The 12706-nt window shown below is 38.1% G+C and overlaps 1 protein-coding gene and 1 long non-coding RNA gene across 6 annotated transcripts in view; one reads left to right on the top strand and one right to left on the bottom strand.

Moving 5' to 3' along the window:
• Positions 1 to 9917, bottom strand: part of ICA1 (islet cell autoantigen 1) — an 81723-nt gene extending 71806 nt beyond the window's left edge. The window contains exons 1-4 of one of the 5 annotated variants that reach the window (XM_081343662.1): positions 9554 to 9917; positions 8774 to 8830; positions 1987 to 2026; positions 1227 to 1398 (exon numbers count right to left, since the gene is read on the bottom strand). In XM_081343662.1, coding sequence (XP_081199788.1) covers positions 1227 to 1398; positions 1987 to 2003 — 189 coding nt within the window. In that variant the 5' untranslated portion in view covers positions 2004 to 2026; positions 8774 to 8830; positions 9554 to 9917. The remainder of the gene's footprint in view (positions 1 to 1226; positions 1399 to 1986; positions 2027 to 8773; positions 8831 to 9553) is intronic. The other 4 variants (XM_081343665.1, XM_081343664.1, XM_081343663.1 and 1 more) reach the window with 4 other exon arrangements.
• A 21-nt stretch (positions 9918 to 9938) lies between these two features.
• The window catches only part of LOC308677371, a 40410-nt gene continuing 37642 nt past the window's right edge, over positions 9939 to 12706 (top strand). The window contains exons 1-2 of the long non-coding RNA XR_014028465.1: positions 9939 to 10157; positions 12302 to 12356. This is a non-coding gene — a long non-coding RNA (uncharacterized lncRNA). The remainder of the gene's footprint in view (positions 10158 to 12301; positions 12357 to 12706) is intronic.

The following is a 12706-nucleotide window of genomic DNA, read 5'->3' as shown; positions in this document are numbered from 1 at the left end:
TCTCAAAAACTCTTCGGCAAAGCAACAAACATCTACTGCTGTTCCCCCTTCCACTACCTAACCTATTAAGTTAGTAAGTCAGTCTGCTGAAATTATCTATCCCACTGTTGACTAATTTGACTGAAGCCCATTTCAGATATTGCTCTGTTGCTAGGGGTTCTTTTAAATGGAGATTATAAGAACTGAATTTACCGTAGTACTGCACTTTTATAAGATAAATTATGAGGTTTACCACTGTATCTACCTGTAAAACATCACACGTTACTTAAGTTTCTTGGTATACTCAGATATATCTGCAAAGTCCTGTAGAATTACATTATAGGATCCTAAAACTTATGTTAGTACTGATTTTTCTTCCCATTGTTGGGTTTCTTGTGCTGAGATCAAAGTGACAAAAGCTACTTTGTAGCATGACAATGCAATCTTATTTTCCTGAGATGCTTTGATTTTGAATTGGAAAGTTGTTAACAGGAATAGCTTTAGTACAAAGTACTCATAATTGCCTTTATATACATGTGTATAATTCAGTTACTGTAGATAAATTTTGACCACTTAAAGAGGCATCATATATTATTACAGAAAAGTTTTCATATCATCAGAAAAAGGTTTTTTTGCCAGACAACTTTGAAACTCTGCTGAATGACATATCTTCTGTTACTGAAATACAGCTATGTCTACAATTTATTTGGAGGCCATTCTGTACAGTGAATATGACAGCAAAGTTTTTAACAGGTATTTCTAAAGCCATGTGTTAAATGCAAAGCTACTTCATAGATACCACCTAAAGTTACTTTAGTGATGAAAGTAATATATATGGTTGATAAATACTTAAAATGTCATTCTCAAACTGGAACTACCGTAAGTCAAATTATCAGTCTTTTTTTAAAAAAAGCTCATTCATTGTATTTTATGTTTCAAAAGTCTCAATAACTGAATAACCTCAATAACTGCTACATGCCAGATATATCTGTGCTATACTGTATTTGAATACACTTTAAAACACTTATTTTTACATGCTTTTGAAAGAAAACTTGTTAACATTGGCACATTGAGGGAGGAGGAAAAAGTTAAAATAACGGCCCCCATATGAGTAATCTGCTAATGTATAATTGTTGATGTTTCCTTTCCATCAATAAATGCAGGTATAAGAAAAGAGGGTGACAAAAGGAAGCTACAATAGGAAAACTAGAACTGAAAGATACTTGCAACATTTAGGTCTTACATACCTCCAGTTTAGCATCCAGATCTGCATCTGAGGCTACTACATGCTCATCCTCTTTTTTTCCAGTGACTTTGATAAGAGTTTGTTTTGTTTTCCAGTATTTCTGCTGCATTTTATTTACTACAGATTTCTCTTGGCCTTGAGCATATTGATCATAAAATTCCCTTGAATAACTGCTGAAAAGCAAATAAACATTATACAATGTAACAGATTTATTCAATATCTACATCCATATTAGCATTTCTTGAATTTAGTTTCATACTATTTTTCACTGGTTTGTGAAACACTTCATACTATAACTCTTCCAATGTCTGGCCCGCCAATCACTGATTCTACTTGAAATATAAATTAGATTTCAGTAAAGTACAGCTGCAACTCTGCTGGACGCACAAAATTACAAGTTGCCCTCCACTTATGATAACAATTGTGCCTAGAATAGAGTGGTTAAATCAGATGCTGTATCACCATTTTGCACAATGATCAGTTGTGGTAGTTAGGTGACTGTGTGCACTGTTAAATGAAGCATCAGGGCATGGACCTCCTGCATACAGTGAGAGGCCCAGGCCCTCTCCCCTCATACCAGGGACAATGACTGCAAGAACAATGAGATAGTGGGACAATGTTTTACAATGGCCAGAAGTGCTATACACATCATAAAGCACCTGTTCTGAGGCCATCACTGCAAATGATTGTTAAATGACTAGTTATAAATTGAGGACTATCTGTACATATATTCATACACACAAGCATACAAACATACTTACTATTTATGGCTGTCCATGTTTTTAAAATATTTTTCAAATGCTATGAATTAAGAAAAATAAATAATTATTCTCATTATGTACTTCCAGCCTTACAGGCAGTAGAGCTAAAACTTAAACAAAATTAAAAACAATGTGAAAAAGATATAATTTTAACTTTTATCCAGTTAAATATAACACAGCAGAGAAAACTGTAACATTTATGCATTTAAATTATTCCAACATATTTCAGTAATTTATTGTAAAAAAACTATTTAACCAAAGAGTATAGCCAATAATTAAAAGTCAAACATAACAGAACAGAATAACAGAGGTGGAAGGAATCTTGGAGATCTTCTAGTCCAATCCCCTGCTCAGGCAGGAGACACTATACCATTTTAAAAACCTGCTGTCCAATCTTTTCTTTAAAACTTCCAGTGTGGAAGCATCCACAACTTCTGGAGGCAAGCCGTTCTAACTGCCAAGAAATGTTTCCTTAGAAAACATCCATCCTCTACTACTACCTACATACATAAGATTTAAGACATTTTTAAAAGCCAATACTCAATTAGGTGCAAGCATCTAGTTGACCTCAACTGACATCAAAAAGCTAAACAATATTAGATTGACTTAATAGTTTGATGGAAAAACACCAGAAAATATCAGGGTATTGGGGGTAGATTGGGAAGATGAAGAACATTTTCTAAGTAGCAATGGCAAATTACTTCTGTATTGTTGTAACAACTATATACTGATAGTTATTGTTCAGCAATATATTCCAGCAAAATGGTCTCTAGGTGGACAACATGAGAGGGAAAGAGAAAAAACTTCAGTGTAGGATATCCATTTCTATCTCTTCAGTACTATACAATATTTCTGGGTAATTTCTGATGCAATACATTTTTGTCATGTGATTGCTATTTATTTCCTCTCTCTCTAAAGTAATCCCCACCCTCATGGAATAGTTTTGAAAAGTATTTTACAATATATTCACAAAATATATTTTCTATTCAAAGTTTAAAAAAAAATCTTGATTTTGGAAGACTAAGAACAACTATATCTTTGTAATTTTGCTATAATTTTAAATGTAGACAATCTAAAATTATATTTATATAACTGCCTATTCCACATGAAAATGACTGCGTAGCATATAGCTCTAGATTAAAAACCAATAAATACATTAAGAAGTCATAATTAAAACATTCTAAGTTTTCACTTGGAACAGGCAGAGTTATTAAAATTCTTTTCAGTAAAAAATTATTGCAGAATCAACAATGGTTTTGCAACAGTGGTAGATAAAAACATTCACTATATTTATTAGAATACTACCGGTAATATTAAACTGGCGGGTGAAGAAGGAGAGTGCAAAACTTGGGTTGAAACTTAACATTAAGAAAACCAAGATCATGGCATCTGGCCCTCTCAATTCCTGGCAAATAGATGGGGAAGAAATGGAGGTAGTGACAGATTTTATTTTCCTGGGCTCCAAGATCACTGCAGATGGGGACTGTAGCCAAGAAATTAAAAGACGCTTGCTCCTCGGAAGGAAAGCCATGGCAAATCTAGACAGCACACTAAAAAGCAGAGATATCACCCTGTCAACAAAAGTGCGTATAGTCAAGGCTATGGTCTTCCCAGTTGCAATGTATGGCAGTGAAAGTTGGACCATAAGAAAGGCTGAGCGCCAAAGAATTGAGGCCTTTGAACTATGGTGCTGGAGAAGACTCCTGCGAGTCCCTTGGACTGCAAGGCGATCAAACCGGTCAGTCCTAGAGGAGATCAATCCTGACTGCTCTTTAGAAGGCCAGATCCTGAAGCTAAAACTCAAATACTTTGGCCACCTAATGAGAAGGAAGGACTCACTGGAGAAGAGCCTAATGCTGGGAAAGATCGAGGGCAATAGAAGGAGGGGACGTCAGAGAATGAGGTGGCTGGATGGAGTCACTGAAGCAGTAGGCGTGAGCTTAAATGGACTCCAGAAGATGGTAGAGGACAGGAAGGCCTGGAGGAATGTTGTCCATAGGGTCGCGATGGGTCGGACACGACTTCGCAGCTAACAACAACAACAATATTAAACTATGGGCAGATTGTGTTCATCTGACAAATAGAAAGGCAACATCTCCAAACTAGAAGCCTTACTATTAATGTAATGTTAAAAAAGGAAAACATAGAAAAAAGATATATTTTAGCATACAGGCTGTCCTCAACCTACGACCACAATTGAGCCCAAACTTTATGTTGCTAAGTGAGACACTTGTGAGTTTTGCCTCATTTTATGATCTTTCTTGCCACAATTGTTAAGTGAATCACTGCAGTTGTTAAATTAGTAACACAGCTATTAAGTGAATCTGGCTTCCCCATTAACTTTGTTTCTCAGGTGGTCATTAAAGCTGATTACATGACCCCGGGATGCTGCAAAAGTCATAAATATGAACCAGCTGCCAAGCATCCAAATTTGGATCATGTGACTCTGGGGATGTAGCAATGGTTGTAAGAGTGAAAAACGGTCATAAGTCACTTCTTTTCAATGTTGTACCTTTGAACAGTCACTTAACAAACTGTTGTGAGGACTATAACAGTATTCAAATTGCATTTACTGTAGTATGTACACATTCACAATTACCGGTAATAAAAAATAGCTTTTTTCTTACATCAGTAGTATTATGGAACCTTGCAAGGGAAAAAAGATCACTAATGCTGATGACAATAATCATGCTAAATTGTGATATGAACAATCTCATATCCATATTAATTGGGTACAGCCATATTTCAGCATGTGTGGTTATATCATAAAGAAGAGATAATATTCTGATTTGTATGCCATTTAACAGTAAAAACTCTTTGGTATAATCATTAAAAAAGAAATCATTGGTAGATTGGCAGACTGTACTTTTTACTATATTTTGTTCCAGACACACAAACCATGTTCTGTTCAATTTTAATCACAAATTAGATAGATGTCTTATAATTTCTGACCTGATTCATCTGTAATTATCTCTTAGTTTCTTGGGAAATATGAAACAAATATGCATCTACTACTTTAGCCAAGAAAAAAATGGTTTTAAGAGTAATTTCACTCTGAAATCCAACATACAGTACATCAAAAGAACAGGTAACATATATATTGCAACATCTCAAATAAAAACTAAAAAGGAACCCAATGCTTTTTTTTCAAAAGTTGAACATCATGAAATTATGTAAACCAAAGCAAAATAATGTAAACAATGGTACAAAAATATTGCTTAAAATGTCTAAATACTAGTCTAATAGGATATATGAAGAACCAGTTCGTGTAGTTGTTAAGGCTCCAGGTTAAAAACAGGAAGACCATGAGTTCTAGACCTGCCTTTGGCACAAACCTTGGGCCAGTCACTCTCTCAGCCAGTCATAGGTGAAAGAAAGGCTATGACAGAAAATGATAGAGAAAAGGTGAAGTATCACTATGATGGCATCCAAGCCTTTGGCTCATGATAGGTAAATAGTGCTCCAAGGAAATAAGGCCTCTAAGAGCGGGGAGGGGAAGTAACAGTCCAGCTAGCTTGTTGGTAAAAGGGTAGACATAGAGATAAGTGTGGCAGGAAAAAATGTAGGTCTTGACATCTGCTCTATTTCAAAGTCACCAAAAGTCATGGAGATACTGACTTCCTAATGTAACAGATCTGTAAAACCCTTTCCCTAAAGGAAGAGGAAATTACAGCCATTTTTTGTCATTTCCCCTTCCCCCCCGAAAAAAGGTGTGAGAGAGAAAAGAAGCACCCATATGTTAAACTAAGAAAAAATCAAAATGAACCAAGACCTGGAAACCCTCTTATAAAGTGGGGCAGACTGCGTCATAAAACAGAAATTTCAAAGTCATGATCGATCTGTCTTAATCTCTTCTGATGTAATATAGTCAACAGTCCAATCTGGGCAGATCAAAGATGCATTTCTCCAGTTTAGTTTAGAATTTGTAGGATTGCCCATACATATTCCACACAAAGTAAACTTTCCAGTAATTAAGCAAATTGCTCAAATAATTAAAAAAGTTCAAAAAGTCATGATAAATTACTCAAAGACTAAATGAAAATTCACAAAGCTGAATGGCATTGCTGTATAATCAAACTTTTCATAATAGATAGTAAAGGCACCTAAATATTTGTGCCATTCCTAGCTCCTCTGAAATACCGTACAACTTCTTAAAGAAGAATGCATTATGAGCCAGGTGCAAAAGTTAAGAAATGTATAGAATGATCTCTACTGCTTAATAAGTTCAGAAATCAGTTGTTATGGACTAAAACAAGGGTGCCTTTCTTTTTAACTACTATATAACAAAAAGCCCGAAGCATTTGCTGAAAAAGAAAAGAGTCAAGTAAAATCTTTTTATAAGTTTTCACTGATAAATCTTTTAAAAGCCAAGTTTGCTTTGATACTGGAAAGTAGCATTTTGTGGAAATAGTAATGAGTCAAAAAATCAGTGCAGACACTATGCTCTCCCCCTTTTTAAACACATCAACATTATTTGCATTTTTGGCAAGCAAGGTAGGAGGGAATTGCAGATGGAAGGTGGTAAAATGAGAAGATATAATTCAAAGGTTAGGTCCTCCTAGTTTCAATGAATATGAGTAAGCTGTGTCTGAAGCCAATTTCTTCTTTACTCTATTAGAAAATGTAATGTGGGAACTAAGCAAAGTTGAAGGGACTCCTTTTTATTGTTAATGGGGAGTACAAAATGATCAGGAACAGGTTGTGAGCTTTACAATAAACCATTAATAGCTCCAACTCAGGAACTGGAGGATCAACAGGCTGAGCAGGGGAAATATATTTGAGTACAATGGAAGTTTCAGTGAAGTTGGTGGTAAATGCCTATGGTTACATTTTTTTAGACTTTTTGAATCTGTAACATAACAAGAATGACTCAATTATAGTGTATTACATCACATATCTAGGTAAAGGTAAAGCTAAAGGTTCCCCCGCACATGTGTGCTAGTTGTTTCTGACTCTAGGGGCCGGTGCTCATCTCCGTTTCAAAGCTGAAGAGCCAGCGTTTGTCTGAGGACGTCTCCATGGTCGTGTGGCCGGCATGACTAGACGCCAAAGGCGCACAGAATGCTGTTACCTTCCCACCGTAGTGGTCCCTATTTTTCTACTTGCATTTTTACGTGCTTTCAAACTGCTAGGTTGGCAGAAGCTGGGACGAGTAACAGGCGCTCACTCTGTTACGCGGCACTCAGGATTCGACCCACCAAACTGCCGACCTTCTGATCGACGAGCTCAGTGTCCTAACCCACTGAGCCACCGCGTCCCACTTCGCATATCTAGACAGCACCTAATTTCTGGATATTCTAAATCCAGACTCTTTATAGCTGGGACCATTTTATTTTCTGAGAGGCCAGAGCTGAGGTTTTTTCAGGCAGTTCTTTCAAAGTTCCCCCATCTTCAACCTAGTTGATGCTTTGGCATAGCATTCACATACAAAGTGGCCAAGTTTTCTATAATTTAAACAGTATTTGCATGTAAGCACAGCCTTAAAAGAGGGGTTCTGCTAGTACGAACTACGTGGGTTCAACTTTCAAAATCTCTGAAATGGGGGGGTGAGATGAGGCAGGACCAAGAGAATAGTGATTTCTTTCCTTTTCTGCCTATAAAAAGGTAAAGGTAAAGGATCCCCCGCACATGCGTGCTAGTCGTTTCCGACTCTAGGGGCCGGTGCTCATCTCCGTTTCATAGCCGAAGAGCCAGCGCTTGTCCGAGGACGTCTCCGTGGTCATGTGGCCAGCATGACTAGACACCAAAGGCGCACGGAACGCTGTTACCTTCCCACCGTAGTGGTCCCTATTTTCCTACTTGCATTTTTACGTGCTTTCGAACTGCTAGGTGGGCAGAAGCTGGGACGAGTAACAGGCGCTCACTCTGCTACGCGGCACTCGGGATTCGACCCGCCAAACTGCCGACCTTCCGATCGACAAGTTCAGCGTCCTAACCCACTGAGCCACCGCATCCCTTTTTTGCCTATACTCACTGTAATTTAAGTCTTCCATCAATATAGGTAGTCCTCGACGTACAAACCCAATTGAGCCCAAAATTTCTGTTGCTGAGACATTTGTTATGTGAATTTTGCCCTATTTTATGACCTTTCTTGCCATAATTATTTAGTGAATCACTTCAGATGTTAAGTTAGTGACAGGCTTTCCCACTGGCTTTGCTTGTCTGAAGATTGCAAAAAGTGAGCACATGACCCCAGGATACTACAACTATCATAAGTCAGTTGCCAAGCATCTGAATTTTGATCACATGACTGGGAATGCAATCGTCATAAAGTGTGAAAATTGACTTTTTTCAGTATTGTTGTAACTTTGGTCACTAAACAAACTGTTGTAAGTCAAGGACTACCTGTACTTAAGAAAACTTAAGTGACAAGGTCTTTGGGATGCCCTTCGCCCCAGAGTCTTTCTTGTATTTCATCTGATAATTCCACTTTAACAATTATGCTGTTTTCATTCCAGCTTACATACTGAGCTATCAACTGTAAGTCAACAGCACACATCTATACAGAGTATCTACCTTGCAATGGATTTTATACTTGGCAGTCTCCTATTTGACAGACGTAACAAGAATAGTGTTCAAAAACTGATAAAGTTGTCCAAGTCTGGACAGCTCTGTATTAGGAGGGTTGCCTGTTTTGCAGGTTTCTCAGTCATTAAATTGCCTATACTTCTTACACAAGATTAGTTTCATTGGATTCTACAGTACACTGAGGAGAGTCAAAAATTACTGCTTTGAATTGAGTTTTCTTTAAACACATCAATTTCTAGAATGCCCCAACTGGCTGTACCTGAAATTACCTTCAAACTCCTGCTCAGCTTTGAGCCAATCACTGCTTCACAGGGCCCTGGGAGAAAGATAGGACAAAGTGCCATAATTAAGAAGTGGAATCCTTTGGTTAAGGTCCCCACCACAAACCAAATCACAAAAAAACCGTCAGCTAACAACTGCTCATCTTGACTTTTCAGTTCTAAACAGTACACTCCCTAGAACAGGATTCAATTTTTATTATTTCTTAATGCAGCCTGTATATACAGTAATAGGCAGTAACAGTTCAAGTTAATTACAGGAAATCACGCAGCAAATGGCCTCCCTCCCCACCACCACGGGAGGGGAGGTGGGCATGCACCTGCTGGGATAATACCGGTATCTGTTGAAACGATGAATACGGGGAAATGAGCTGGCAAAGGGAAGAGATGCCATTTTGGAAGCACGTTATTCCCCAAATGCGGAGAAACTGGGGCTCGGATCCCATTTCGTTCTATCCAAATTACAAGCTCTTCACCCACCCTATCCTCTCTCTCAACAAAGCAGTTCACCTGTCCTTCCTCCTCCTCCTCCTCCTCCTCCTCCGGAGAGAAAGAAGCCAGAGAGCTCCGCTCGCGGTTGCTGCTGAGGCGGCAGGGGCTATTATTTAGGTGGCTCCTGACCAGCATGCGCAGCCCCGCCCTGCGGCGGTGGCGAAAACCGTAACCGCTGCCTCAGGAAGAACCTGTTTTTCCAGCCGCGGGGATCGAGGCTGAACCTGAGCAGGGCCTGGGCCAGAGGTTCTCCCGCGCTGAGCACCTACCTCGTCCTGCGGGGAAGAAGATGAGCCGTGGCGGTTGCGCGCGCCCCGCTCCGACGCCGGTGGCTCCTCCTCACCGGGGAGCCCTCATGTCGCTCGCTGGCTCCTTGCCTTCCTCTCGCCCACAGCCGAGGCACCAGCGACTTCCCTGCCGTGTATTGCCCTCGCGTCGTTCGCTGGGCACCGCGGTTGGCTCCAGGTGTTCCAGCGCAGTGAGCGTCACAAAGCCGTCCGCCTGACAGGAGAACGGGCTCGAGCAGAGTTGGGCGGAGCTTCGGCCGCCGCCACCAAAGGCCCCTTCTACTTTTGCCTGAGGGAGGCGAGCGGACTTGAGCGACGTGCTCCGCCCTGACTCGGGCTTAGAGCGGGTTTCCCTTCCTCCCGCCGCTCGGGGCTGCCTGGCGCGGCCGGGCTTCCTGCTTTTGTTCTTTCTGTGCCCTCAGAGCAGCGGGTGGCAGGGTGACATTGACTCTTGGCACCCCTCTCCCCCCCCCCCGTTCTGCATAACCTTAAAGATTAAAAAAAATAACTTCTAAATAAGAGTACGGTGTTTTCCTTCCTTTCTTTGCCCTGGAATGATCGACATGACGACCGTAGCAATAAGCAGGTGAAATGCTTACTGTTATTGCCAATCAATTCAGATTCAGCATCTTTTCCCGTACTACTTTTTTCCTAATCGCCCGTTAAAGCATAAGAGTTCAGCCATAGATTGAGGGTTTCTCTCTTTCCTGTAAGAAGCGGAATTGCGGCTTCAAAACGGGTTTTGTAATTCCGTTGTTTCTGGTTTGAGTTGTGGGGGAATGAAGAAGGAAGCGGATTCCAGTAGTGTGAGTAAAAGCAAGTTACACAAAAGTTTGTCCTTTTATCTAAGCAACACCTATTAGACTGAGTAACGCGAACATACAAGTTTTTGAACTGTTCTTTTGAATCGCTTAAAGCACAATTGCGTGTAACTGGAAGTGTATGAGTTGATCTGCTAGACTGCATTTTCCTCTTCGGATTCTCATTGTGTCAAGACCTGCAGCTATAAAATACTGTCTTTTATCTTAATTTTATATCCTTTGCTATTGCTGTAAGCACTTGAACTCTTTTTTAGCATCTTGTAGGATGACACAATCTTATGTTTATTTAAAGTGAACTTCCCTTACTTCGTATACCATATGGTAATAACTAATACCAGAATTTTCTGAATTTCCAGTACTTCAGTTTTTGCACTCTTGCCTATCTTTGTATTACATTAGTTCTGTATTCATATTTAATTTTTTGTAGTTTTGGTAAGTAATTTATGTGCAACTAATAATAAAAATGTAGTTACTATGTTTTTGTTCGACCCTGAAATGAAATCCAATTACATGTGTTTGTATTATAAAAATCTTAATTGTATACACTAAAGTTATTCCTTCTATCAAGCTAGAATAACCTGTTAGACCCCTATCATTTACTGTAATATATACCTCCCTCCCCTTTACATGATTTTTTAAAACAATATAACCATTTAAATTAGCCTACTGTATTTAAAACTCTTGTTCTGGAGAAAAATTAAAAGATCTTTAACAGTTGACAGCGACATGATGGTACATAATCAGATTCAGAACTCAGAATCAAGATAATTAGTTGAGTAATTCTGTATGTTTTATATACATATAAGCAATTTCTGAATTTATGTTTTTAAATATTGTATCTTCAACATATAGGATATATAATTATCACTTAGAATTAGCATGATAGCAAGGAATCACATTTGATTCCTTTATTCCTTAAAAGTTCCTAAATACAATTTCTTTATTCTGTCTGAATAATAATGTAAAGCTTAAGAAGTAAGTAATATTTTTAAAAAATATTGTGCTTAGCAAATAACATATTGTCTTAATGGTATTTTTAAATTACCAGTTAAAATAGAATACTTAAATACACTAATAGATCTTATGGGCTGATTCTGATATAACAAGATAATATGTTTTTTGTACATAATTCAGGATCAATCTTTACTCCTGTTTGTTTCAAGGGAAGCTAAATGTGGCCTGAAAACTGCTTTCACCATACTAATGAATCAATAGTATATGTGAAAATAAGTCCCTACTATCAGGCATTAGCAGGAAAAAATGGGTACATTTTGCTTTGATAATAGGTTGCATGGCATTTGTACTAAATTGTTGCTGCTGTGATAGTAATTTGGTAGCAAGGAAACACAAATACTTTTTTAGCCTTATTTGCTTTTTATATTTATAGATCATAAAGCAATAGATTCCTATTTTGTTTTAGCCATCCAATTGCAATTATCCAAAACAATTATATATTTCATTTAAGAGAAAAATAATACAACTGTGTTCATTGCCAGGACAATATTCAAAGTAAAATTATTTAAATACACAATTCAAATGGAAGATATTGTTGACTAGAGGTATTTCAGCATATCTGCTGCAGGCTTTTTTTTCCTTAGGCCATATGAATTCTACACTTAGATCAGAAGTTTTAAAACTCAAGAAATCTGTTCTTCTTCTTAGTCCTTCTGAACAGGTTCTCTCTTTCTAGACAAATCCAAACTCCTAGAACTTCTTAAAAGCAGACATATTACTTTATCCTGAGTTCACATCTACTGAGTTTGTTCTAGAATAAGAAAAGAGAGAGTAATAGAATGCTTCAACTTCCAGTGGATTGAAAGAAAAATGTTATATAGGGAATAATTTAAAAAACTCATTTAAAAATAATAAAATTTAACTTTAGTGTTTACAGTCACCTACTTTTTCCTAGACAAAGCCTTTTGGGAGGGAGAGGGGAGTCTGGATCAGGACATGTCATTGAAAATGTAAGTGGACCTTCTCTCTCCCCCCCCCTCTCTCTCTCTCTGTGTGTGTGAGTGTGTGTGTGTGTGTGTGTGTGTGTGTCTGTATATTTACATACAGCTGCCTGCAATCAAACTAGTTTGACCTAGTTCTGAGGCAAGTTCTGAAATAAACATTTTAAGAATAATATCTGGGTAATGAAAGAGTTTTACTTGGATTAAAAGTGGAAAATAGGTGGGTTTTTTTGTAAATTTTAGTAAAATAACATTTCTAAATAAAACTGTTAAGTGTCTGGTATGTCATGTATTATTCGAAGCTATCAAATACTGCTGTAGCATAAGCTATAATATTATGTTCTGACAGTGTATCCTTT

This window comes from Vipera berus, assembly GCF_964194415.1.
Source record: "Vipera berus genome assembly, chromosome: Z".
NCBI classification, from domain to species: domain Eukaryota; kingdom Metazoa; phylum Chordata; class Lepidosauria; order Squamata; family Viperidae; genus Vipera; species Vipera berus.
Note: the sequence above shows the minus strand (reverse complement) of the source record. Positions and strands in the feature narration are given on the sequence as shown.